Source organism: Sphaeramia orbicularis, chromosome 16, assembly GCF_902148855.1.
Source record: "Sphaeramia orbicularis chromosome 16, fSphaOr1.1, whole genome shotgun sequence".
Classification (NCBI taxonomy): Eukaryota; Metazoa; Chordata; class Actinopteri; order Kurtiformes; family Apogonidae; genus Sphaeramia; species Sphaeramia orbicularis.
In genome coordinates this window covers 33,604,872-33,632,732 of record NC_043972.1, presented here as the reverse complement: position 1 = coordinate 33,632,732, position 27,861 = coordinate 33,604,872, and the positions used below count along the sequence as shown (strand labels likewise).

General features: G+C 38.8%; 2 protein-coding genes across 2 annotated transcripts in view; both read left to right on the top strand.

Annotated features, from left to right (window-relative positions):
• The window catches only part of ephb6 (eph receptor B6), a 37,467-nt gene extending 21,989 nt beyond the window's left edge, over positions 1 to 15,478 (top strand). The window contains exons 6-19 of the mRNA XM_030157892.1: positions 5,104 to 5,259; positions 5,874 to 6,145; positions 6,610 to 6,691; positions 8,332 to 8,456; positions 8,587 to 8,749; positions 9,138 to 9,252; positions 9,347 to 9,402; positions 9,593 to 9,709; positions 9,794 to 10,041; positions 10,158 to 10,376; positions 11,081 to 11,230; positions 11,870 to 12,054; positions 12,175 to 12,333; positions 13,991 to 15,478. Of these exons, the coding sequence (XP_030013752.1) occupies positions 5,104 to 5,259; positions 5,874 to 6,145; positions 6,610 to 6,691; positions 8,332 to 8,456; positions 8,587 to 8,749; positions 9,138 to 9,252; positions 9,347 to 9,402; positions 9,593 to 9,709; positions 9,794 to 10,041; positions 10,158 to 10,376; positions 11,081 to 11,230; positions 11,870 to 12,054; positions 12,175 to 12,333; positions 13,991 to 14,096 (2,153 nt within the window). The 3' untranslated portion in view covers positions 14,097 to 15,478. The remainder of the gene's footprint in view (positions 1 to 5,103; positions 5,260 to 5,873; positions 6,146 to 6,609; positions 6,692 to 8,331; positions 8,457 to 8,586; positions 8,750 to 9,137; positions 9,253 to 9,346; positions 9,403 to 9,592; positions 9,710 to 9,793; positions 10,042 to 10,157; positions 10,377 to 11,080; positions 11,231 to 11,869; positions 12,055 to 12,174; positions 12,334 to 13,990) is intronic.
• A 3,474-nt stretch (positions 15,479 to 18,952) lies between these two features.
• trpv6 (transient receptor potential cation channel, subfamily V, member 6) lies at positions 18,953 to 27,656 on the top strand. The gene is given in 21 exon segments (XM_030157950.1): positions 18,953 to 19,052; positions 19,262 to 19,409; positions 19,544 to 19,641; positions 19,726 to 19,848; positions 20,270 to 20,410; positions 20,565 to 20,663; positions 20,822 to 20,936; positions 20,938 to 20,983; positions 21,103 to 21,249; positions 21,334 to 21,413; positions 21,500 to 21,635; positions 22,445 to 22,531; positions 22,618 to 22,700; positions 22,796 to 22,955; positions 25,286 to 25,352; positions 25,439 to 25,681; positions 25,684 to 25,705; positions 26,793 to 26,900; positions 27,389 to 27,540; positions 27,543 to 27,634; positions 27,636 to 27,656. Coding segments are annotated over 20 exon segments (2,151 nt in total). The 5' UTR covers positions 18,953 to 19,052; positions 19,262 to 19,278.
• Positions 27,657 to 27,861: the final 205 nt, after the last annotated feature.

The following is a 27,861-nucleotide window of genomic DNA, read 5'->3' as shown; positions in this document are numbered from 1 at the left end:
CATTTGGCACTGATGTTCGATGCTTTTACTCTTACACACTTTAGTAATTTAGGATGCAGTATATTTTCAGGAGATCATAACATGTTAAAAGGATAAGTGGGCGGTGGTGGACACTCAGCTGGCTTTCTTACAAAGTGTTGAAACCGCTAAAACATCTTTTTAAAACATGAATATTAATGATTAAAAAAGGAAAACTAACATTTTTAGTTCAATAAGAAATCCTCAAATGTTATGAAATAAGAATGAGAAGGGACATGAGAGGGATAAAGAATAATTCAAGATCTGCTGCATCGTAACTGTGTTTCTGATGTGACAATCTTAATTTGATTGACATTAGATACAGAAACACAGAATAGAGTGATGTAAGTTCATGATAAATTGAGTGGACAACTCAAACACAAATAGAAACACAGGTAACATTTTTGACTAAATTAAAACAACAGTTTTGAAGATGTTTATCACAAGCACATCAACAAAAACGTCCATCTAGCTTCTGTCCAATCACTGTGACATTTAAAGCTCAGTTTTTGATAAAACTCGTGTTCAGTCTTTTGAAAAATGATAAGGACGGAGGCAGATGACAAGCGGCAGCTGTCTGCTGTTGTTTTATTTTTTCTGTCAAACAACAGAGGGATGTTTCCCCTCCTTTGACATTTGCATCCCACGAGGGAGACAGAGAACTGGAGAGTGCAGACAAAAACGCGGACGAAAGCATGAGACACAATTACACCTGTGCAGCCAGACATGAAACAGGCTCCAGTTTTGGGCTCCCTTAGCAGGTCCAAGTTGGCCTTACAACATCCTCAAACAAGCTATTCCCATCTGTTTGATTCCTCTGGAATATTAAACGACTTTTGAGGATTTGGGAGAAGGATTAGTCGGCTTTGAGTTAATTTGGACCAACAGTGGCATTTTCTGTAGCATGCAACAGTGAAATATTCAACACGTCACTGTGGCCTGATTTGTCACCCTGAATGCTCACTCTCAGAACAGACACATTCTCTAACTATCCCCAGGCATGCTGTGGCTGCATTCGGCCAGGGATGAAGTAAACGTGCCAGTGTGATATTGTTTTGAGTGTCATGGGTGGCTCTTCTCTGATCCCAAAAAGACAGGTTTACATTACAATCTTCCTCTAAGATTGAAGATTTTTTCTTAGTTTAATTCCTTCAAACGGTGTTTTTTTCTTAGTAACTATTACCAGCTATAATACTTCAAATACCAATGTTTGTGTTCAGTTGCTTCTGCTGTCTGTCATTTATAGAGGTCAAGCTTTGAGTAAGACACACATTTGACTGAAATAATCAATAGAACACTGAGTACTGGCTGTTGATTTGTCTGTGATATTAGTTAGCCTGGTGGTGACGACAAAATGAACCCATTTACACTCCACAGCCGTCATCCATCGACAGAGTTTACTGGGGTGTTGGACAGAACAAGTAGTGTAAGAATAAAAGTATTTCTAAGGCTTGAGTCTAAGTACTTTCATGATTAATCTTGAAAGTACTTAAGTAAGGGAAAATAAGCGCCATCAAACATCCACATAGAAGATAAACAGGCTTTATAAACACAAAAATGATCTATAGTTATAATAACAGTGCTTTGCATCATGCAGTATTCTTTTTGTGCATGTAGCTATTATTTTCTGTGTATTGATTAATTGTATTCACATAGGATTTTGCCTGGCAAAGCTTAACACTCAGAAAAAGTTTCCTTATTAAACTTTTGGGCACTTGCAATATTTATTGTGTATGCTGCAATAATTCTTTCATGGAGTTTAATAAACATGAAGCTGCAGAATTTATGTGAAACAGAGAGAGCTATTTATTTGTGTCTGCGATATAAGATACTAATAAAGCACAGCTTATAGCTACAGTGTAATGCATAGGCTGTATTAAAGGTATTTGTTTTTGTGGGAGAATAGAACAAAGAATTATTTTCTGCTGCATATGTCTGTGCTGTTGGAGCTTATGGCGATATAAGAGCTCATAGTCTGTTTCCTGACTGCGATGAACAAAAGAAAATGAAGAATGGAGACACAGCAAAAGGCATTTACAGTTAGAACCGTGCGTACCCATCTCTGCTGTTGTGCAGTCGCATCTGTGACTGAGCTTATGTGTGCGTGAGTGTGTTTGTGTGTGTGTGTGGATAGAGATTATGCTGGGAGCCAAAAGAGGGAATGAGTGCATGAACGAGAGAGGAATAGAAAAAGAGAAATTGGGTCAGTGATCTACATACCAAAGTATTATGTTAACGTCAAATTACTAACGTCATTCCTTTCTTTTTTTTCTATTTCTGTACAACTACTTTGAAATTGATTCTATTTTTTTTATATTGTGCATCAGTTTTTCTGCTCATCCAAAATTAAATTTTCTTTTCATGTATTCACTACTATAGGGAGCTTTTAAAAATATTTCTCATGTAACTGTGAAATTAATAAGCCAAAACATTATACATAAATAGCGAAACATTATCTCTTTTAAGCATGATAGGTGGGAAATGCAGATGCTCACATATGTAAGCAGAAATATTTGGCACTGGATGTAGAAATATGTGTATGTGTTAATTAATAATGACCATGAAGCGTCTACTTTACAGCTGGGAGAAAGAAGAGGGGGGGTGGGCTGCTCAAACATAGAGAAAGGGCAGAGGTCTTGCTCTCCCATTGGCTGATGTAATCAGGTGGATAATAACCAGAAGAGGAGGGGGAAGTGTTGCTAGAGCCCCTAACAGCAATGGGAGGCATTGTAGCAAAGTCATGTTTCGTGTCAGAGCTGTAAGAGAACACGTCTGGTAATGTGCAGCCAGGGACATAAAAGATGAAGAAACTATGCTTGCCTCTCTTCATCCTGCTTCTTTCCCTCATTTTTCACCCATCATCTGGCTCTCCTATGATCTTGTTGTTCCTCCTACAGCTGTCTTGGGTCTTCTATCTTCATGTTCACATCTTTCCCTCTATTTCAGTTCATCCTCCTCTTGTGATCTCACTCTATCTTTTTGCCTCTCTCTCTGTTTTGCCTACTTCTTTCTCTTGAAAGCAAAGTTAGCTCTCTGAGACAAGTGAGAACACAGAAAGCCTTTTACCTGTTTATTTTTTCCCTTTTTCACTCCTTATCCTCTTCATCCCTCTCCCCACACAACACCATTTGTGCATCCACACGCACATACCCATTGTCATATTTATGTCCTTAACTCGTTTGTATAAATAAGTTCAGGCGTTTACTCCCACTGACCGTAAAGATCACACTTCTTTGTGCCCACACATCTCCTCTCTCATCCCGTCCCTCTAATAGTACTTTACAACCTTTATAAACATGGAGGATCCTTCAGTTGAGCTGCTGGGTCAGGTGTTTTCAGGTATGCCATTTACACTTTCAGAAATACATGAAAGCCTTGGCGTATGAGGAACATACACACACTCTGCACTTAGCTCACAGACAAAGAGACTTTCTTTTGAATGATACAACCTTTAGCTGACACTGCTTAAGGTGTACACACACATTCACAGTGTGAAAATGGCACCAGACCAACCTGGAGGCGGAACACTCAATATTCTCATAGCCATGCTCAAGCAGAGCACTTGAGGCTCTGGCAGGCAGCGGCATGAAGTCGGCTGTGTTACCTTGACCTCAGAGCTCAGCTGTCCTGCTGTTGACATTAACAATTGGCACATTTTACAGTTTTCCACAGTAAAACACATCAGTGCAGGGTAAGAGCCTGCAGTTGCAAATGGTATTTTCTATGTGGGACAGAGAGCTGTATAAAATGTGCACTCTTTGAACTTGAGTTTGTAGTATTTGGTCCTGTTGTGTTTGATTGATTACACTTGTTGCATCATTAGCCTTAAAATCAGGATGAATTATCCCATTTTCATTTTTCTCCATCCAGTTTTGCAATGTTATCAAAACTGAAATCAGACCTCAACTTAAGAGCATTCTTTGAGCAGCAAATCACAAATCACAGGCACAAGCTGAAAGTCCTGAAATTAAAATGCATAACAAAGATGAAAGGGTCAAGAACGGACTCTTTGCTCAAGCATCTACATGTAATTTTTGTACTGATTCAGACAATGAACAAAAACTATTTAAGTGACTGATGCAGGGTCAGTGAGGCCAGTTACTTCTTTCATGTGTGGCCACTGGTTTGGCTGTTCAGAGGCCACTTCCTCTGTCAACAGAAGTAAATGACTGCACTGGATAAACCAACAACAAACAGCAGAGGTCTGTGTCTCAAATGCACTTTTCACTCAGACTGAACCACAAGCCAAAGTAAAACTGTTGCTTAACCCCAAAATAGTTAGTTTTGTTTTTCTTTGTCCAGGACAGAATGGACAAAACAATAAAAAGTACGAATTACATGTACACAGACCGTATAGTTTTCACAGCATAGATGATTGTTTTTAGTTTTTATGAGTGACTGCCTCTTCTACAACAAACTTTGATGTGGTTTGACCCATAGATTCATGCATAGATTCATAGATTATAGTTTCTGTACAGTTCATGAGCAGAGCTTGGAAAACTTAATTTGAATGTTCAGAGATAACTATGTGTGAACTTATGTAGAAATTCAGGGCTCTAAAATTAGGTTTCATAATTATATAACATGCCTCTTCATAATCTTCCCACTGTATTGTACTTTGTCACCTTTTATTCTATTCACACTTCAGTTAGTTCATACTTTCATGTACAGTGTGAGCACACAATACAATGGCACATTGTAAAGCTTTTGGGGCTTTAATGCTTTTAAGTTAAAACATAATAGTTATAGCAATTATATCTCAGGAAACGGCTGCTCATTTGTTCTTAATTCCTCTGCTTTACCCTGTTTTCCTAATCAGATCATGTTACCTCTATTATTAAAATTACCTAATTAATCATCTTAATTATTCCTAATGCATTTTAGTAAAAAAAAAAAAAAACATAGAATATCTGGAAGTCATACTTTATATTTCATCATACAGTTACGATACAGCAGCTGCAGTGTTTCATAGCAAAGCTTTTAGATCCTTGTAATAGCACCATACTGGACGTCACAGATGCCTGAGGAACCATGAATCACGAATAACTCTCATCTTTTTTTATATGTCTGCTCTCATCTCTGCAGCCTGTCCAGTGGGCTACTTCAAGTCCGTTTCAGGCGCCGTTCCCTGCTCGGTTTGTCCATCCAACAGCAGAACCAGCCAGGAGGGATCGAGGGTGTGTGAATGTCGCAGCGGCTTTTACCGAGGAGCCAACGATGCCAACTCCTCTGCCTGCACAAGTGAGCTTTGTGTGTTTGTTTGTTTTGCCTGGCTCTCTGGGAGGTGCTCACAGGGCCTCAGTGGAGTCATTTGTCATTTACCCAGACTGTGAGAACCACATTGATAATAGTTTTACATTTATCATTGTTGAAATTTGTTCTTGAAGATGTTTACTACTTTACTTTCATTATTTAGTTTAGTATTGAATGTCTGTTTTCCCACTACAGGCCATTTCTCAGGGGCAAGGTTTAAAAAAGGCAGGAAAATATTGTTTGATAAAATGGCAACAAAATATCTTACTGTTTGATGAACAATCCACAAAAGACACTGGTAAAAGATGTGTGTTTGTAACCATAACCCATCACAATCCAAATCCATCATCTGTTTTATCACACATAATGAATCACCCTCAGCAAAGAGACGTGTTTAAGTTTCTGGGCTCACTTTACTTCGGCTGTCTGACTGCCAAGCTCTGCATCATAAACTCTTTTACTTGGATGAATTTCTTTGCCAGCATGCAGTGTCTTTCATATCTTAAACTTTTTAGCAGATGCTTCCATCTAAGTGTGTTCCACATACATTATGAATGTTAAACTCCTCCCTTTCTCCACATTTACTTTCTTGTTCTCCACAGCTCCCCCATCGGCTCCAGTCTCTTTGACCTGGGAGTATGAGAGTGGTGACGGTGGCGTATCCCTAAGGTGGCGCCCTCCGGTGGACATGGGAGGCCGCAGTGAGGTGTGGTATGGTGTGGTGTGTCGCATCTGCCCCTCAGCCACTTTCACCAACCCGACAGCCTGCTCGTGGTGTGGGGAGGGCGTCACCTTCAGCCCCTCGAAGACCAATCTGAAGCAAACCAAGGTCACCCTCAACAACCTGCTGACCAGAGTCACGTATCTCATACAGGTACTGTAGACAGCTGTCTGCTCAAGGCACTAAACACCTGAAATGATTTATGGAGTTTAAAAAGATTTCCAGTTTGCACTTCTGGATATTCTGGTTACACTGGTGAATTTTTGGAAAGAATCAATTGATGCAGTTGAAACCAGTTTTAAGATATTTCAGCGAAGGGTGAAACATTTCCCGGAACTACAGAGGAGGCAATTCTCCTTAGGAGTATTATTCCATAAGCTCCACATCAGCAAATACACAGCGCCATTTATTATTTAGCTCAGCTTAGCTCAACTAAATCATAGTCTATATCTTATTCATAATGGGGAGATATTTCCCACATTGGTGTTTGTTGACCAGCAACAGAGCAAATACTTTGAGTGTCAGGCTGTATTTGTGAAATTCTGAAGCATATCTTTAAAGTAAATAGACAAAAAAAAAATGCTTTTGTCACATCTGTGTGTTCTGTTTATTGACAGGTGCAAGCCATGAATGAAGTTTCAGCTTTGAGCCCTTTCCCAGCTCGATACACAAGCATCAATTTCACTACAAGCCAGTCAGGTGAGCATAGGACAGCTGGGATAAAAAAGATGAGATGAAAGAGAGGGGTGGCTCAGATGATTATGTTTGTATAGTTATAGAGTGTGTGTGTGTGTGTGTGTGTGTGTGTGTGTGTGTATGTGTGTGTGTGTATGTGTGTGTCTGTGTGCGTGTATGTGTGTCAAGGGGTTCTCTTTCTCCTCCATCTTTCCTCTTCCTGCTCTATGGACAGAGGGTTGCTCGCTGTTACAATATCCTGTCAGCTTCTATTATTGTCAGTGTGGAAGAAAAACGGGACAAATCACAGACTGGAAGACAAATGAAAGAGAGACATAAACTAGTAGGACGGAGAATCGGACAGACAAAGTGGACCCATTATACAATTTTCGGAGAAACTGATGCAGATTGATTAGAACTCTGAGAGCTTATATTATCTAAAATCCTTTTCCTCTCAGAGTTTATTGATTAAATGAATGGAAGTTTCCTTTAGCCAGTTGGCCAGCCAGCTCAGTGCCTGTAACTAAATCCTGTGGTTCTCCATTAAAACCTCCACTTTCTTTATTCTCTACTAACTATCTTCCCCAGGCTCTGTAACATTGCCCCCATGTGGACAGTGTAACACAAGTTATACAGTATGAGATATGGATTAACTTAAAAAGAGTGTTTCACTAAAAATTCTTAATATTGAATACCTACATGGTGATTGTTGTTATAAGTTAACTTACTTAATAAGAAGCTAAAACTGTTCATATTGCACAAAACTGATCCTTATTGTTATCTTTTGTTTTAATGGATTATTTTTGCTGATATATGCATGGTTAAGTAGCATAAATGCATTATATTTTACTTCACTTCTTTCTTTCAAATAAACACCAGACTTACCTTGGGAAATTTTTACAGTTAGTGACTCAAACCTCCCATTCATAATATTACAGGTGGTATGGTTTTCATTTAGTGTTGAATGAATTTATTTATCTTACTTATCTACTTTGGACTTGATATCCCCTTAACTAAAAACCACAGAATGGACACATAATGGGGGAGGGGTTGAGGGTGTTTTTCAGTTACCTCTAATCTGCAACATCACTTGTAGATGCTACTAAAAATTATACCATAAACCTTTAAAAAGACTAATGTCATTAAATAAAAGGAGTAAAAGTGCATTTTCCTCTTTAATTGTAGTAAACATATGAAGAAGCATCAAAAAGAAATGTGTCAGTCACCAAGTGTAGGGGATGTTTGTGGTATATCATTCCCCTTCTCTTTTCCCTAGATTCAGATCATCCTAACACTCAGATTAATCAATGTTGTAAAAACGTAAACAAGTGGTGCCAGGCACAACAAACCCCGCCCCTCATACATATTTCGCCCATTATAAGTAAATAGGAATATTTGAATAAATCATGAAAAATTTGAACTTTGACCTACCTTTCCCAAAATGTAATGACACCTATTCTGGGTCACTGGCAATCTATAAACCCAGTCTGGTATGAATTCAACCAATAGTTTTTCTGCTAAAGTGTTAACAAAGAAATAATAACTTGTGTGTGTGTGTGTGTGGGGGGGGGGGGGGGGGGTGCAGCACTTGATTAAATGTCCATAGTTACATGTCTGTGAATCAAGGTTCCGCATATGCAACAGCTGTCTCCTCTCTCTCACAGTACCCAGTACAGTTCCCATGATGCACCAGCTGAGTCGTGCTCCAGATTCCATCACTCTCTCTTGGCCTCAGCCAGACAGGCCCAATGGAGACATCCTGGAGTACCAACTCAGATACTACGACAAGGTAAACTCATCAAACGTACAGGATTGGGCCTCTCAAAATTTCCCCAGAACTACTCTAAAAATCTAAATCAACAAGTGTGATTAAAAGGTGAACGCCATGACATGAGACATACTCTGTTTGTGTCCATCAGGGTTCAGATGTGGACAGTGCTCTTAATGTCTACAGTGAGACCAACACAGTGACTGTCAACTCTCTAATTCCCGGCTCCATCTACGCCTTTCAGATCAGAGCTCGAAATGAACGAGGCTATGGCCCCTTCAGCAACACCATCTACTTCACCACCCTGCCTCTGGGTAGAGCACTGTTTTTTTAATATCAGGAGGAAGTCTGTCAGTCACAGCTGTTAAATTAACACTGCTCTGCAGGTACTTTATGGGCAGGAACTCTTTATGGAGCACTGAATAGAGATCACTCATTAAATTTAGGAAAGAGGTAAATAATAGCTCTGGGTGATGAGTTACAGCAGCTATTTTTAATGGGTCTTTAATTAGTGTTGGAATGGAAGTGATGCTCTTAGGGCTTAAAGTAGAAAAACAGGAAGATCTTTTGATTCAGCAGCACAAATGTACCTTATTTTGTGATCTTTGTGTTTGTTTAAAGACAGTGTCTATTGTGTGAAATAACCTCTAATTGTTAGTGAAAGTAACATTAGCGCTCCTTTTACCTCTGTCTTTCCCACAGAGGAGCATTCACAGCAGATCCAGAATCGGCTTCCTCTGCTGGTTGGTTCAGTGATGGGTGGGGCTGCATTTCTCCTAGTAGTGGCAGCCATTGTCGTTGTGGTGGTGTTTCGCAGGTTGGCGTTTGGTCTGTTATGCCTTTTGATGTACTGTTGTATGCTTTTAATCCCATGTGCATTCACATAATTTCTCTCCTCTTACACTTTACAGCAAAAGGAGGGAAAGCCCGTACAGTGATAGACTCCAGAGGTACATCAGCAACCGAGGTCAGTTTAGAATCCACAGCGAGAGATTTACTCCTACAGTTTTTGCACATTCATATTTATACATCTTTTATCATATATAGTGAATCATTTGTAGCATAGCCAACCCAATTTAACAATAATGAGTTAGAATACCTGCTTATTAGGCTGAAACACAAAGGATGAAACCTGAAATTTTGGGTTTTATGTCCAGGTGGAGTAAAATATTACGTGGACCCATCTACGTATGAAGACCCTAGTGAAGCAGTCAAAGAGTTTGCCCGAGAGATAGACCCTACCCACCTCAAGATAGAGGAGGTGATCGGTGCAGGTAGGTCTGATATTTTCATTTATCTTCAAATCCTGTTTTAGTGAAGCCTTGACCGTTATGTGGTCCACCTCCTCTCCACCTCAGCTCAGTTTGGGGAGGTTTCTCGAGGCCGCTACCGCCCAATGGGTCGCAGGGAGGTGCTGGTGGCGGTGAAGACTCTGCGCTGGGGGGCGTCTGACAGAGAGAGGGGGATGTTCCTCAGTGAAGCAGGGGTCTTGGGACAATTTGACCACCCAAATGTGCTGAAGCTGGAGGGCGTGGTCACTCGCACCCCGCCAGAGAGGATCATCACCGAGTTCATGGAGAATGGACCCCTGGATGCCTTCCTGAGGGTGAGACAAAAAATTGCCTATGATATCTACCTTTGCCTGTTATTACTGACTGCACACATTTCTTTACACACACAATGAGAACGTATTTCCTCTTCATCTCCCTCTTTGTGTTTTAGGAAAATGAGGGACAGTTTAGTGTCCTCCAGCTTGTTGGGATGCTCCGAGGAGTTGGTGCAGGGATGCGTTACCTCTCAGAGAGAAACTTTGTCCACCGTGACCTGGCAGCTAGAAATGTGCTGGTCAATTCCAACCTGGTTTGTAAGGTGTCTGACTTCGGGCTGTCTCGACTCATGAGGGGCCTGGACCACAATATCCCTACATACACTGCCTCACTGGTATGTACTCACAACACAAGTTCCTATAGAATGCCATTTGCACATGTAACATCTAAATAGTAGTCAAATGTAGATTAAAACATACATTCTCTATGCCTTCCTATGTCACATTTTGTCATAAATGCACAAGTATTTGACTCAGCAAACATGTAATTCCAATCATGTCTAACAAAGGTGTTTAATAAAAGGGAAGGCTGAGGTGTAGTAATTTTTTGCTCTTCCCAGCTGAGTAGTTTATGAAGGTCAAAAACCAAAATGGTGCAAGTTCACCTTAATGCAGCTCACTTCAGGATGGTGATGGTGCACTTTTATCCACTTCTGTTTCAATATCTAGTTCAATCATTCATGCACCTTCTACTGCTAAACTTACAAATGAACACTTCTAAACCTCAACCCTGGCTCACATTTTATACCCTACCTTTCCCTTGTGGTCTTTTTGTACGAATGAATGCATGCAAATTACCCACATCAGTAAGTTATGCAGAATGTGCACAATGTTCTGCCTTGCTGAAAGAAAAGGTGTGCTTAAGAGTCAATTAAAATACGTGAAATAAATGTCTTTTAATATGCATCACAATGATATTTGCACAAAGAAACTTTATGATGTTTTGTTGTTTTACAAAGTGAAAACCTCTCATATCCCTGAATTCTGGGAATATGTTGTTCCTCACATCTGCGTATGCTTTGTGTTCATCCAATAACAGGGCAGTAAGATTCCTGTGAGGTGGACAGCACCAGAGGCCTTTCAGCACCGCAAGTTTAGCTCAGCTAGTGATGTCTGGAGCTTTGGTGTACTTATGTGGGAAGTGATGTCGTATGGAGAGCGTCCATACTGGGACATGAGCAACCAAGAGGTGAGTATGAAGGAGAATGTTGCAACATTAGAGAAATATATTATGAATTACGAAAGTGTCACCCCAACATTATAGTGAAATTATAAATGCTACTCAGGCTCATTTTTCCACCAGACAATGACCAGTTCTATTCACTCAGGGGGTCAGTCAGACATTTATTAGATTTTGTACTAGGAGGTGGTATTGTAAAGTTTATCTAATGTCAGATTCATCTCCTCCAGCTCATGTCTAGATCACGTCAGGGCTGCAGTGCATGTCTGAAAGGAGATTAAATATCCATTTGAGTTGTAACAGTCAATTGTGTGTAATGAGTAAGTTTTACAAGTTGAATTTTTTTCTGCAAAAAAGCTCAGTCACCTATGTTGATAAAGTGCTTTTAATCTTGTGTTGTTTGATGTTGAGGAATAAGTGAACTGGGGTTACCTAAGGAAGGAAACCTGCTCATAATTGTACTGTATTTTCTAGAGACATTTAGGCGGTGATAAAATGCCAGGCAGCTGAAATTTGCATAATTTTCTGTGACTCACACTTTGAATTTGCCTTCAGTGTCCTGTGACCTTTTTATGTAAGGCAATTTAACAAAACTGTCCTCACACCATCTGCCCTACTTATGTCTGATGTGGCCCTCCATCTCTGCAGGTGATGAAGGCGGTAGCGGATCAGTATCGTCTCCCTGCCCCCCACAACTGCCCTCCGGCCCTCCACTCTCTGATGCTCCAGTGCTGGCAGGCCGACCGAGGGGACCGGCCAGGCTTTGACTCACTCCTGTCCTCTTTGGATCGGCTTATCAGACACCCTGCCTCCCTCAAGGCCGAGCCAACTCGGTGAGACCGCAGCTCCTGGCAGACACTGCTGCAAAATGTTCAGAAGCAGCAGGTGATGTACAATCTGTTATATTTATGGAGTCTAATGCTCATATTTCTGATCATTTAACCCTTTTACAGAAGCTGCTCTCAGCCACTGCTCAGTCCCACCCCCACAGACTTATCGTCAGTGGCAACAGTCAGTGATTGGCTGAAGGCGCTGAGGTTGGAGAGGTATCAGGATGAGTTTGACCGCGCTCACCTGGACACATTAGACCGAGTCAGTAGGCTCACCATGGAGTAAGTACAGCACAGTGTGCTCTTATGTTTGAGCAGGAAGTAGAAAACTGATCTTTTTTACCTCTTAAGTACAAGCCTTGGATTTTTTAATTTATTTTTAATGGTATCAAGAAGCACAACAGAGGCAACAGATTTGAGTCTGATTCTCTACTTTTCAGGCATCTCATTTTTGTTTTGTTTTTATTACCATTAAGCATTATGTTTGACTTCCAGGCAGTTGTCTAAAATCAGAGTTTAATGGAAAAAAAACAGGGAAAGTTTCTAATCACCACTGGCTACAGCTACAAAAATAAAGAACTGATCTTTTTGAACTCTTAAATGTCAATGTAAGAATAAACAAACCCAAGGTTTTCCTGTCTGTACTTCTTTTATGCGTAAATACATTAGAAAGTAACTGTTTTTCTGATTCTTCAGACACTATCTTTGAAGCTATTGGTAATTTTTGCAAAAAGCACTCACCAACCACAAAACCATTCCACAAACCAGAAAAAAATATCACATATGTCTGACCAAAACCCATTATTCCAATAATCACACATAATATCAACTACCTAACTAACCATAACCCTAACCCTAACCCTAGTTTTATGTGTCGCCAGGATAAATCAGAGAACTACATAACAGAACCCTAGTCAGCCCCCTGAAAAGCTGCTATCGTTTCACTTCTAAACTGAGACGGCATTGCTGCAGTAGTCTGTATATCTTATAATGTGCACAAATTCTGTATCTCCTTTTTATTCTATTAATCCTGTATGTTGTGTGTATGTTGTAGGCTTGTGTTATACGGACTTGTGTCTGCAATAAAGTTTATTATTACTATGGTAACAGGGACTAAAAGCAACACCAAGTGTCAAATGTGATAGACTTTGTTTTTCATGGATAAATAAATGGCAGTGTCCAGCCACCAGCTGAGATCAAATATGTCATACATATTATACAATATACATGTTATTTAAAAAAAAATACCCTTTTCTACTTGCCATCACAGATGCATGTGATTAGTTGAGAATTTAGAAACCCTCTGGTGTATTAGTACCTGATGTGTTCATTTAAAACAACCTGCAGACTTAGCGCAGCAATATTACTGAAGTGACACAAAAGTGGACTTAGGTTTAATGGATTAATATATTGTTCATTTTAGGTGCCTTCCAAAGATGTGTGTATATTTTAACAACTTGAGGTAGTTTTTAGTCAAATAAATGCAAATTTATGGCCATTAAATAATTCTCTAGTCTGGAAACAGCATTAGAACATAAGCCAAAACGTTAATCCTGGCTGATGGTATGAATGAATAGTATATTTACATATAGTAGTTTTATTATACATACAGTAAACACACATACACACAAGTATCCAAATATGTGCAACAAAAAATTTTAGAAAAGTGACCAGTTAGGCTTAATCTTACCATCTTTATTGAAATAAGAGCAAATCATTCATCCATAAGACATGCATAGTGATCACTGTCTGAAGAACTGTTTTATTAAATTACAAAGTGTAAAACAGCGACCATGTAGTCACACTCTGTAATTGCATTGGCTACTGTTCAAGATTAAGCATTCAGAAAAATCACGAGTATGCACTAAAAACAAAATGTTATGATGAAGTACTTTCAGATTGTTGAATTAAATCCCCTCTGTTCATCTGTTTGGTTTAGTGACGTCCAGAACCTCGGCGTGAACCTGCTGGGACACCAGAGGAAGATTGTGAGCGCAGCCCAGCAGCTCAGAGCCCATCTGACACAGGGACAGGTGGAGGTGTGAAATCCACCCACAGAACAACCTGCACAGTGGCGTTCTGTGGTTTTCTTCCCTTTGCTTGCTGTGTCTGGTTACTGCAGCGCTCACTTCGAAGGAGCACGTTAAAGCCACTGAAAGCTTGTTGCTGTGTCTTCTGATAAACCGAACACTTCAAACAGAAGGGGTGAAAAAATTGGATCAGACTTTTCTACCAGTCACTGAAGACAGCAGAGAGATGCACTATGGGAACTGCAGTCCAAGTCAGAAGGAGGTTGCTATGGTGTTAGCGAAGGAGAAGGAGGACTTTAAAGGTCCCTCTGTTTTCACTAAATTTCACTTTATAAATGTCTGCCTTGTTCTTTCCTCACCCATCTGCAGTCCTACCTCTCACCTTCTCCTCACATCCAGATTGTCTCACCCCTGTCCCTCCTAAAACTCATTCACCCTCCCACCCTCTCTGACTACAATGTTTTTGTTAAAATACTTATGGAGGTGTCTCCTCACAGAGAATTGCGTGAAGACAATCAAAGCCTTTTTATAATACTTTTTTGAGTTATTTGTAAAGTTAAATCACTTTCTCTCCCTAAAAATGCCAAATGCTGAAAACTGTGCAAACAAAAAACAAAAAAAAACAAGAGTTTAACTGTTTCCCCGCATAGCCCTATGGTCTATCCCATAAAATTACACTATTATCTGTTAGAAAATGGGATATTTTGTCACTGGTTTTGCTCTTAGTCATAAAGTAAATCAGTGCTGCAAACCCTGAGGTCAGACACAAATCACTGCTGTGAAATTGGGGGAAAAAACATGCTTTTTGTAAGCTATAATTAATGTTTTCCCTCATTCTAAGGCATATCCAGGGTCACAGGGTCCAGGGGAGCAGCCCTGTACATCCATTTCACTCTCAGCACCAGCAGAGCTCAGACGCTGCAAATGTCCATCACTGACGAAGACAGAATAGAACAGCACCCACCTTTATGTGTACATTTCACACGTCACCTCTTTGTGTTCAATTGCCAGAGTAAAGACACTGAGTCGTTAAAACGTTGTGAATGTGTGAAATGAAAAAGACGGTCGAAATCTGATCTGATTTACACTTGAAGGAAGAAGGCTTAATGCTTTGTAAGTACATACCTGTGTGTCTGTGATGTGTGCTGTACATGAGGCTGTGTTCATGTGTACATCAGGTTTATGCTGTACATGACGCTGTGTGTGTGTGTGTGTGTGTGTGAGTAAGTGCGTGTGTGTGTGTGTGTGTGTGTGTGTGTGTGTGTGTGCGTGTGCGTGCGTGTTTGAGACAAGTGTGTCAGGCTACACACATTATTAGCTGTGTTTACTTGTGTGAGTGTTCACCACTATTCCATAACTGTGCAAATTTGTAAAATAAATATGATTTTATTTAAAAACTGGTGTTTGTGCCTGATTTTATCCAATGCTGTCAAATCACATGTGTTGAGGTTGAGGTTGAAGGTTAAGAACAATTATCAGAAAATTCATTAAAAGAATCCCATTTTACCATCGCTCAAAGTATTTTCTCCAAATCAAGGGTGTCAAGCTCATTTCAGGGGCCACACACAGCCCAATTTCATCTCAAGTGGGCCGGGCTAGAAAACTAATTACATAATAAATTAGAAATAATGACAACTCATAAATGTTCTCTTTGTTTTAGTAAAAAAATAAAATTACATTAAATTACAAAAATGTTTGCATTTGCAAACTATCCTGTGAATGTAAAATGTGAATAACCTGAACAACCATAAACCACCTGACGTTTCGTACAGTTTCAGCAATATTATGCATCAACTTATCATTTATACATGTGCATTCCACTTTACAAATCTCAGTGGATCTACAAAAGCACAAAACCTTTTGTAACAGGCGTAATATTGTTTCAATTTTGGAGTCTGGAATTTGGAGTTACCATTATTTATAGGTTATTATGCTATTATTTTACTGGTCTGACCCAGTTGAGATTAAATTGGTCTGTACGTGGCCCCTGAACTAACATGACATTTACACCCTGGACTGTTTCTACATTCAGTGTAATTTTTACATTTTGCAAATTTGTCCTGCAGGCCAGATTGGAACCTTTGAAGGGCTGGTTTTTGGTCCATATTTGTCAGACTCCTGTTATAAAAGTTAATTTTGTTTATTGCTTTTGTTAATTACATTTTTGTTGACATTATTATAGTAATGTACCACTTCTTGTTGTACAATATTGTCCCAGTAATGTTTCAGATGGTGCTATAATCATCAACTTTCAAAGCTTCATTTACTTTTATTTCTATGAAAAAGCTTACTTGTTCTTTTATAACTCTTTTTTTTCATACTTTTTTCTCCAAACTGCCAGAGGAACAATAATATATATATATATATATATATATATATATATATATATATATATATATATATATATATATATATATATATATATATATATATATATTTTTTTTTTTTTTTTTTTTTTTTTTTTTTTTTAAAGTTAGGCTACTAAATCTGAAATATAGAAACATATGTCTGTTTTAGGGAACATTAAACCGTGAAGATCTCACAGCATTTCCAGCAGTGGAAGTAAATGAAGCCTTGAGAGTTGATGTGATTTTCCACTGTGACTCTGTTGGCACTTTCATACCCTTTGTCTGTGTGAAAGCAGTGTCAGATCAACTATTATTACAGTCAGTAGAATGTTAGAATTATACCTGCATGAATTGAGTCATTGTCTCTGAAGAACCACACTCATAGATCTCTACAGGTTATGGAAGTTTTTTTTTAACACTTTTGATTTCCAATCACATTATAATACACTGCATTGTACAATAAACTGATTCCTTTGGTTTAGTAATATAAATGACTATCAATGCTTCTCAAAATCAAGGCCCAAATTCATCTAATTTAACCGTCTGTGTTATCTCTATGTGAAGAAACATCAGATCTTTCACATTAAACGTTGCTGGAGAGTCACCTTAACCTTCACAATGTTAGTAAGTCAACTTCATGTTCTTCAGGTTGCACAGATCAGCAGGTTTCAGAGGAATCAGAGTTTGAGATCTGCTGGGATCAGCAGCAGTTAAAGACCTGACGCTGCTTCCCACATGTCCCGCTGCCGCTGATATCTGATCAGATCTGCACGATAATAAGACCGCTTACACATCTTCAACATTATTCTGACTGTCTGATCCCGATGCCTGCAGGTTATAAAGTAATTACTGTAGTTTACTTCTGGCAAAAACTTAAGATATAATAATAATATATAACATTTTAATCAAAAAGTTTAAGTTGATGTGAGTTTAATTAGGTTAAAATCTAAATATATATCTATCACTAATGAGAAGAAAATGGCCTTAAAATATGTTCATTAAACATTGTGTAATCTCATTTTAAACAGAGGAATTTAAGAAAAAAAATTACATTTTGATCATTTATGTAACATGTTTGAATATGTGTCATTAAAACTGCTGGTTATTATATTAAAAAATTATGGATGAACCTCTAGAAATAGTGGTTGCCATCTGTCTGTTTTTTTGTGTTAAGTCACTCTGAATAAGACAGTCTGTCCACTTTCATAAATGGGCCACAGATGTCTGATAATGATTGTTTGCTGTTGTGTTTCCACTTAAACTGACATTGTGTTGTGAAAGAAGTTGTGCGACACCTGTCCAGAAACAGTGGACACGTAAACCACAAAATCATGTTTTTATGGTGTTATTGTTTCTTTATAAAGGCATCAACAGATTGGAAACCACTGGTCTTTATGACACTACTTAAAGATGGTGCTCGGTGTCCGGTAAACAGCTATTATCTCCACAGTCCTAAATGACGGCCACATTAGCGGGGCCTCCTATAGAGTCTCCTTAAATCCTGTTTATCCTGCGGCTAACCATCCTGTTAGTCATGACCTATAAATGGAGCAGCAAAATACCTGCACACTCGACTGAGTTAATCAGAAACATTGTAAAAGTGGACTGATTCAGCAGTTTACAAATAATTCATGGAGGTGGAAATTAAGTCTGGGGCTCAGTTTTACTTTGTAGCTTGTCGGTAAAAATAGTCTCCTTGCCTAGAAAAATGACATTTTCTCTGAATTTAAAGAACAAAGATGATCCAGTCAGGTTGTTTTCATTGGAGGAAAGTGACATGCCCTAATCGGACATGATGCTGCAAACCTCTAAATGATCATTATGGTCTTTGTAATGTGGCAATTACCATGTGTATGATCACTCCTGTTGACACGTCAATGGTGCTCAACATGTTAAATCACTGTGAATGAAAGTACTGAGTGTGTGCAAGAAGCAGCATGTTGGAAAATCACACATCATTGCCGTATTTAGTGCACTTTACATTACTCTGTTTCTTCCGGAGAAATGTACCCATTATTAGAACACCATAAACAAAGCACTGTGGACATCTGTGTCTTAATATCTGGTTTCAATTAGCAGCCCGTGTGCAGACATACATGCTTGCAGTTTTCAAACAGGTTCTCCTTAACGGTTCACCAGGAACAATGACCGCTATGTGAAGACTGTCATGATGTTGCTGAATTTTCACAGTGGCCATGCAGGTTTTGGTGCTGGTTAGTGGAATGCAGACAGGCCTGGTGATAACAGGACTGGAACACTGACATGCTACTTTGTGCAGCAAATTATTTCTGATTAGCGTGACAGAGAGGTTTCTGTTCTAACCTTGGACTGAACTTTAAAGCACAACATTACTTGTGGGTTTTTGTGACCAGCAGTGAAAGTCCACCTGCTCATTACCTGCTCACTCTCTCTTGTCTTACCTGCTCACTCATCCTCATTCTCCACCCATTCATTGTCAAACCCTCCACATGTCTCCTCCCTCACCACCAGGTCATATATAATGGTCATGCTGATTGGACTCCACTTCTCCTCAGGGACATTTTTTAGGTGTAGGTTCCAAACCTGTAAGTGTTATGACTGCATGTCGTCAGAAGCTGAGGAGCGGCACTTTTCTGGTTTAACAGTAAGACTGATATAAATATTCTCTGTTTTAAAAGTATTTGTATGTTAACAAGAAGAAAATGTAGACAGTAATCGACCTTCATGGCCTGCTGCTACAGCCAATAAACTACTCTACTGAACATTTCCATTGTATTATTTTTGTTCACTTACTGACTACTTCTCTCCTTTTTTTTTTTTTTTTTTCATTTCTCTCTTTTTTTTTTCTTGTAGCTGTTCACAAAGTGTCAATGTCTCCGTCCTGGCCAGATCTGCCTCCAAGTGAGCTAAACCACTGGTGGAGTCAGCTGAGGTTTCGCCTTCAAAACAAGAAAGGATGGAACGAGATGTTGGATGAGACATTTCTGCTCTACACCAAACAGTAAAAACATCCATTAAATGAACTGATTGATCCGCTTACAAAAAATCATGTTAAAACTGAATACATGTTGGTGAAAAAACATGTAGAGCTGTAATGAGTAACTGCCTTAATCATGCTAATTTTTTTTTTTTTAGCGTAAATGACATTCCTCTCTTCTATGCGGCTAAAACAAACAGTGTGAGTTGTATTAAGAAACTGCTGAGCTGTGCATCCACTAACATCTTTGAGAGAGGTAATAGCTGTAAATGGTGAATGCTTACTCTGCTGTGTGCTTCATGTCAGTGTAAAGCTCTTAAACTGTGATAATTTCTCTCAGGTTCCCTTGGGGAGACGGCCCTTCACGTTGCTGTGATGAATGACAACCTGGAAGCTGCCGTGGCTCTGATGGACGGAGCCCCTGAACTCATCAATGAGCCCATGACCTCTGAGCTTTTCCAAGGTTTGCACATTATGAAGTCCAAATGCCAGAAGCGAGCACCCACATACATACTACAGATTAAACTGTATTTGGACAGAGGGGAAATTTACATAGATCAAAATGCAATTCTGGAATAGAACATAAATCAATAGAAGGAAAGGAGGGACAAAAGGTGTCGTCATCATGCAGTAAAATGGTTTCTATTATATATCTGTGTAGGTTCTCATTTGCCCAGGTCATCATTTTTTTTGGTAGTTCTTCTCGGTTCAACTGGACTGGTTTAGCTCTTTTGAAAATGTGTCATCTCTCATCCAAGAGACTTCTTCAGTTCTAATATATATGATGTTTTGTATCCATGTAACTTCTGATTCATAGAATTCATATCAGTTTTTAAATCAGATTACACTGAACTAACGCACTTCATATTTCTACTCCTTCTCAGGTGTTACTCCTCTTCACATCGCTGTTGTTAATCAGAACGTCAACCTGGTCCATCATCTGATCAGTCGAGGAGGTGATGTGGCTACACCTCGAGTCACCGGCCTTTATTTTAGGAAAAGGATCGGAGGACTTATTTACTACGGTATGAGTGATCAAAATGAAAAAGATGAGGTGAAGCAGGACAGTGGAACCAAAGCATATAAGAAATTAAGTCCATCTTCCCTTTTTATTGTAATAACAGAGAAATGTGTGTGTGTGCATGGGTGTTGTTGTTTTTCTACAAAATTCCGTTACAGGTGAACACCATTCTTCTTTTGCTGCATGTGCTGGGAATGAGGATATTATCTCCATGGTGATCGATGCAGGAGCCAGCACCAGGGTCCAGGATTATCGGGGTATGAAATGAACATCTTGCAACAGCATAAAATATTGTCTCATATCAGTGCTTCAGTTGGATATTTTAATTATGAATACCTACCTTTTTACTGTTTTTGTACCCCTGTCTCCTGTCAACCCTGTTCTTCCTCCCTGTTCTTTCTTGTCTTTGCTGCAGGCAACACGGTGCTTCATATTTTGGTTCTGCAGCCCAACAAGACGATTGCGTGCCAGGCCATTGACCTGATTATGGCACGCGATGCAGAGATGGACCAGTCAGTGCCACTTGCATGGTGCCAACTACCGAGGCCTTACACCTTTCAAACTGGCAGCCAAAGAAGTGAAACGTTGTGGTGAGTGAGGAGAGAGATGGTCTGAAATACCAGCATGAATCCATGTGAGATGAAGCAGATTATTTCTCTAATCCCATTCTCACAGCTGTCATTTCCTGTGATTCAGGCTTTTCAGCACCTAGTTAATAAAAGGAAGATCGTACAGTGGCATCTGGGCCCTTTGACATCTAACCTGTACGACCTGACAGAGATTGACTCATGGGCCGACAACATGTCAGTGCTGGAGCTTATTGTGGGAAGCCCCCAGAAAGAAGTACAGTACATCATGTTCTGTTTTTATCAAAACTAATGACTTTGATCCAATGCTGTGAGGAAGTTAAAACAGATTTGTGTCCAGGCGAGAAGGATCCTGGAGGTGACTCCTGTGAGGCAGCTGGTCAGTCTGAAGTGGAACCTGTACGGAAAACACTACTTCAGGTAATGTATTCATACCAGCTTTTAAAATAAACAGATTTAACGCACTTGGTGTTTATTCTCAACACAATTTCTTTATTTTTTTTAAGGCTGCTGCTGTTACTGTATCTGCTGTACATTGGAACCTTCACACTGTGTTGTTCATATCGCCCTCTAAAGGATGCTCCTGAGAACTACACACAGTCAGAAATGGACAAAACAATCCGAGTCCAGAAAACACTTGATGTGTGTGAGCTCTATATACATACCATGAATTCAGTATTTAGATATATCATGCTTATTTATCGCTTTTTTTTTTTTTTTTTTTTTTTTAACATGGACAGATTCTGTTTACATACATACACTGAAAAAAGCCACAGAAAAAAATATTGCTATGTTTATAGTAAATTTGCAGAAGGCTATTATACTTTATAAACACCTGGACGTTTAATCTACTGTAATATATTTAAATTAATTCTATAAGCTCAACATCCTTGAAACATCCACTTTCCATAAACTCAGAAAAACAGCTTTATAAAAATTCCATTTCCAGAAAATCTAACAGGATTTTTACAGAGTTTTTCCAACCATAAAATCTCAAAGAACAAAGCATAAATTAATTAATATGTTATATAATTCTTTTTTTGTTTGTTTGTTTGTTTGATAAGGGACCAAATTAAAACTGTTCAGTGCAAATACCACAGATTACAACACCTGCCTTCAAAACGGCAAAAAAAACGGAGCAAAATATAATATCATAAAGCAAAAGCAGCAGGATATAAACAGATGCACATTGTACTTCAATACAGGTCTGTTGCTGAGTCTCCAGGTATATTAGCTCAAACATTATTTACTTATTAAACACATCTTATAGCATTTATATTGTAATGTAATCATACAAGTACACTGAAAGTACATTAAATCAGGAGCTGCATCTCTTACTCGGACCTTGTGTAAATGTCACACTGTGTGCCTGCATAAGACATCCACTATAGTCTAATAATAATGTGCTTTTAATATTAATACAAACTGTATTTCCTCCTCTTGTGCCTCAGGAGAGTTATGTGACATATGAAGACAACCTGCGGCTGGTGGGAGAGATCATCAGGTACTGGGAGCCTCTTGTCATCCTGCTACTGGAGGTGCTTTTATAAATCCTGCTTCCTCTTTACACATACCCCACACATGCAGCATACTCTATATTGCCATTTCCTTTTTTTTCCAACAGATCCCTGACATCCTGAGAGTGGGTGCAAGGCGTTACTTTGGCCAGACAGCACTGGGAGGCCCTTTTCACGTCATCCTGTATGTGCCAAATGCCTCCATGTCTGCGCAGTAAAATGAAGCACACTTATCTGAAAATGCCTTCTAAAACATTTTGTGGGTCTTTTTTGTCCAGTATTCAGCTACGCCTGCCTGGTGGTGCTGCTGTGTGTGTTCAGAGCTGTGAGCTGGATGGAGAAGCTGTGCTGATGGCGGTTGTGTTTAGTTCTCGGATGGTGCAATGTTATGTTCTTCGCCCGAGGTTTTGAGATGCTCGGCCCTTATGTCATAATGATACAGAAGGTAGGAACAACCTTGACTTACAGATATATGTGACGTTTATACAGTGATGTGACTGTGCAGGGTGGAGGAGGCATTTCAGTACTATAAAGTATTGATGTTAACCCATAAAGACACAAACAGCAACTGGCAAACAAAATCATTTACTGATCTAAAATGTTTAATACCTGTTAATCCACAAATCCTATCAATACAAGTGAATAATTGGTATGCAGTTTGTCATCTTTTCATGGTCATCAGATATGACCCATTTGTACGTTCAGAGGCTCCGTAGTGAACATGGAAATATATCATCTTCTACAACATTGATTCACCAGTAAAACCCATGGAGGTGACAAATGACAGTGGTTATTTTTGTGTTCAGTTATGGATATATTGCTTAAAAAGTCCCCATTTATTTGTTTTTCTCTGTTTCTGATATAATAACCTTCAACTTTAACCTGACCTTTGATGAACATCTACCTTATCAGGAAAATTAATATAGGAAAATATATCATTTTTACTGGAAAAAATGCAAAATACAGGGATAATATTATAATAACTGATGATAAACAATTTAAGAAAGGTTATATCTAGACAAAAATGTATTCGGGAACTGCCAGAAAATAGCACTGGGTCTTTATGGGTTAAAAATAAAAATCTGCATTTTAAACTCTTGTTCAGTAAAATATGCAAAATGCACTTACAGTATGAAGAGTCAAAGTATCCAGTTTGCAGGAAAATTGTCCCCATCGGTGTTTTACTAATATTGATGATTTTAATGCTGCATTAATGCGTCTGCTGCATTTAGATGTTTTTGGCTGATGGTTCATTTTTGCTACTTTATATACTGCTGATTTAATCTACAACAGTGCAACATTCTCTTTAATATCACCATGTTCTCAGCATTGCCACCCTGTAAGTAGTGTTATGGTCAAAACCAAGGCAAGGAGAGACAAGGCCAACATTTGTAGTGGTTGAGATCAACACCAGAATAGAAACGCATCACAGGCCCAGAAACCAGTTTTACAAATATTACAAATTGATATGGCATGAGGAAGGAGACGACAGGCTTTGTTATTAAGTATCTGAATGGGGCAGCCTGTGGAAAGATGAATAATATTATACTATAATAATAAAGAATTGGCAAAAAGATTTATGCAACAAAACAAAGTTCAAAACATAGTACAATGTTAATAAATAAATCAGAAAACACATCAGGTACCACCACTCTAAGGGAGTGTGATCTTTGTCTGAAACTAAGACAAAAAAGATAAAAATAAAAAATAAAAAAAAAACACATCTGAGGTGAGACCAAATAATCAAATACTAAAATATTACAATACCACCTTTAAGGATTACATATTCTTAGATGTTTGACTAGACTCCAAGAATATATTTGACATAAGACATGAGGAAAATTATAACAACCCATAAATTATAAATATCCAAAAAGGATCATATTTGGGAGATATATGTTTTTCACTGGGCAAAAAGGGGAACAGAAATTGTAATATCATCATTAGCATGACCAAGTTAATGTTTCAGCTACAGATCTGATGTCGGACCTTACTTGACACCTGTCTTTGCATGATTCAGTTCACCCATAAAGACCCAAACATCTACCATTGAACAAAATCATCTACTGATCAAAATGTTTAATACCTGTCAGTCCACTAATCTTATCAATACATGTAAATAATTTATGTAAAATGCAGTTTTTCATCTTTTCATGACCCATTTGGATGTTTAGAGGCTCGTAGTGAATTTGAAAACACCATCATCTTCTACAGCATTGATTCACCAGTAAAACCCATGGAGTTGAATCAGTGACAGTGGATGGAGACGCTTGATTTTACACTCAGTTAATGATTGATTTTGCAAAAAAAGTCATGATTTCTTTGGTTTTCTCTGTTTCTGATATAATGGCCCTCAATTTTAATCTGAGTTTTTAATGAACATCTACATGATCAGTGAATTAAAAATAGGAAAATACCTGATTTTCACTGAAAAAAAATGCAAACACAGAGGTAGTATTGTAATAAATGCTGATAAATCACTTAAGAAAGGTTAAATATAAAGAAAAATTCATTTGGTAACTGACATAAAAGTAGCACTGGGTCTCTATGGGTTAAAGTTGTCAGACAAACATAGTGAAAAGTACAATATCTGTGTCTGAGTTTGCAAAGGGCTGTAGTGAAGTACAGCTGCATCAAAAGTGAATACTGTACTTTCAACCACGTTATGGCATCAAATGTTGAAGGAAAGAGATGTATTCATTTGTTTTTCTGATGTTTGAGGTTCATCTGTTTATATTTTCAGACTGACCTACCTCATGTTTCATTTTCCACTAGATTATATTTGGAGACCTGACAAAGTTCATGTGGTTGAGTTTCATTGTGCTCCTTGGTTTTTCCACCTGTGAGTATATTTTGTTAAAAAAAAATACATCAAATCTGAAATCCCTTACTTAGATTTCATATCACAGACTCATTGTTTGTCTCCAGCTCTATGGATGGTGTACATGACCCAGGAGGCAGACGCCATCCCTTCCTATCGCTCCTTCCCCATCACCCTGTTCTCCCAGTTTGAGCTCAGTGTGGGCCTCATTGATCTGCCTGTGGACCACACCATCACCACACCGCCCATCGTCCACGTGCTGCACTGTGCTTTCTCTGTCGTTTCCTACATCCTTCTGCTCAATCTGCTGATCGCCATGATGAGCGACACACACTGGAGGGTGGCCCAGGAGAGGACGAGCTCTGGAGACTCAGGTAATGCATTTAAGTAGAAAAACCACCTCTTCAGATTATTAACTAAGTCCACTACATCATATCCTATCACCCTAATTTTTCCCATGAACTCCAGAAAACATTTATTTATTAATTCATTTCATGACTCTGAAATACAGAAAAACTTTTAACCCCTCACATTCTCTACCGGACCCGGAAAATCAGATGATTCCACCAACCAGGCTTTCATTTATGCTCCCTTGGTCTTTTACTTTAACCCTCAAAGACCTCAACAGCTGCCTGACACCTAAAGCATCTACTGATCTAAAGTGTGTAATAACCTTTGAACCACTAATCCTATCAATACATTAAATAACTGAGGTAAAATGCAATTTCTCAGCAACATCAGAGGTAACCAATTTAGATGTTCACAGGCTCTGTAGTGAACATGAAAACCACCTCATCTTCTGTGACATTGATTCAACCAATAAAACTCACGTAGTTTTACAAATGAGGCTATTTTTTATATATATATTAAACAAAGCTTTAATGGTCCCATGAGGTTTTATGAACATGTATACATATGGTTAGTAAATTAAGCAAAAGAAATATCTGATTAACACTTAAAATGCCACGTACTGAGGATAATATTGTAATATATCGTCACATATCCCTTAGGAAATTTTTAATTTAGAGACAAATTCATGTGGAGGTCACCACAACCATAGTTGTAGATCATTAAGGGTTAAAGAGAACAGTTAGAAAATGGCCTACGCTGAGCAATTGTCAGTCCACTTTCTCAGAATGTTTGCCTTTTAAAACTATATGATGTTATGTACCTTCATATATATTTCTGATAAGTGAATTTTTTAAAATATAGGCTATAGAATTTAGATTTACAGTCAATGTTTGCATCAGGATAGGGCAAATCCATGACCTGTTTTGACTTTGCCAAAAGCAAAAAAAAAAAAAAAAAAAAAAAAAAAAGACAGATGAAAGATGATAATAATAATAATAACAATAATAATAATACTGAGAAGAAGAAGGAGAAGAAGAAGATAAGAGCTGATTACAATTTTGTTTTTGTCATGACCATGGGGAACCTTGTATTATGATTATTACTGTACAGGTGGTGGCCTACAACTCTGATGCTGGAGAGGAGGCTCCCCCGCTGCCTTGGCCTCGCCCTTGGGGTCTGCGGTCAGAGCTATGGTCTGAGGGAGCGCTGGTATCTCCGGTAAGACAAACCTCACCCTCACATGACATAACTTTAAAGGAGGAAATACTAAAAACAAACACAACCCATCCCAACACTTTAGAATGTGTGTAAAAAGGCTGTAGTTACACTATTTTGAAGTACAGTGACATCAGGAGTAATAGCACTAGGTTTATCACAGTCTTTGGAGTTAAACCTGGCACTATTTTTACTTAAATAATCACGCAGGGAGAAACAAGTTTGTCGACTGACCTCAACCTTAGTCCTTAAAGCCCTGCAGCCACAAAGGATGTTGTGCTGTGAGTAAGAAGCACAACTCTCACTGTCTTGTTGATACAGTGCTATATTATCCCTCCTGTTTGGGCGACTCAGACTCACTAGAGCAGATTTTCTATGTCATATCATAACTTTGAGCAAATAAGAAGTGTCTAGTAACTATCTTACAGTAAACATCCTGACAGATTAGACTGAAAGCATATTTGTTGAAACCTCCTCCTTCATCTCTTCAGTGTCGAGGACAGAAACGACCCCATGATGCAAAAGATGCGGCGTTACGTCAAGGCTTTCTCCAAAGATGACGAAAAAGAAAAGGAGGGTTTGGAGAAGTCTGACTCGATGAAGGGCTCGAGCGCAGGAACCCCCAGACTTAGACCCAAAACAGAGAGGATAGAAGGGGGAGGCCTCTGTCCGGGTGGCAGATCATTCGCCACAGCGCTTTAGGTCTGGATATGGATCAGTACGAGCTGGACGAGGACCCCCGACATTAAATTTGTCTAGAGTGAGATTCTGCACAGAGGAAGAGACTGGAAAAGGGACTTCACTAATGCAACAATGACACACCTGCAATGAGCACACAAGACACAGACTTAACTTTTCAGTCTTTATATATAGTCAAAGGTGCAATTATTCCTGCAGTATTATGCTATAGAAAAGAATGCATTATTTTGTAGCATATAATCATATGTAGCAATAATATATACTA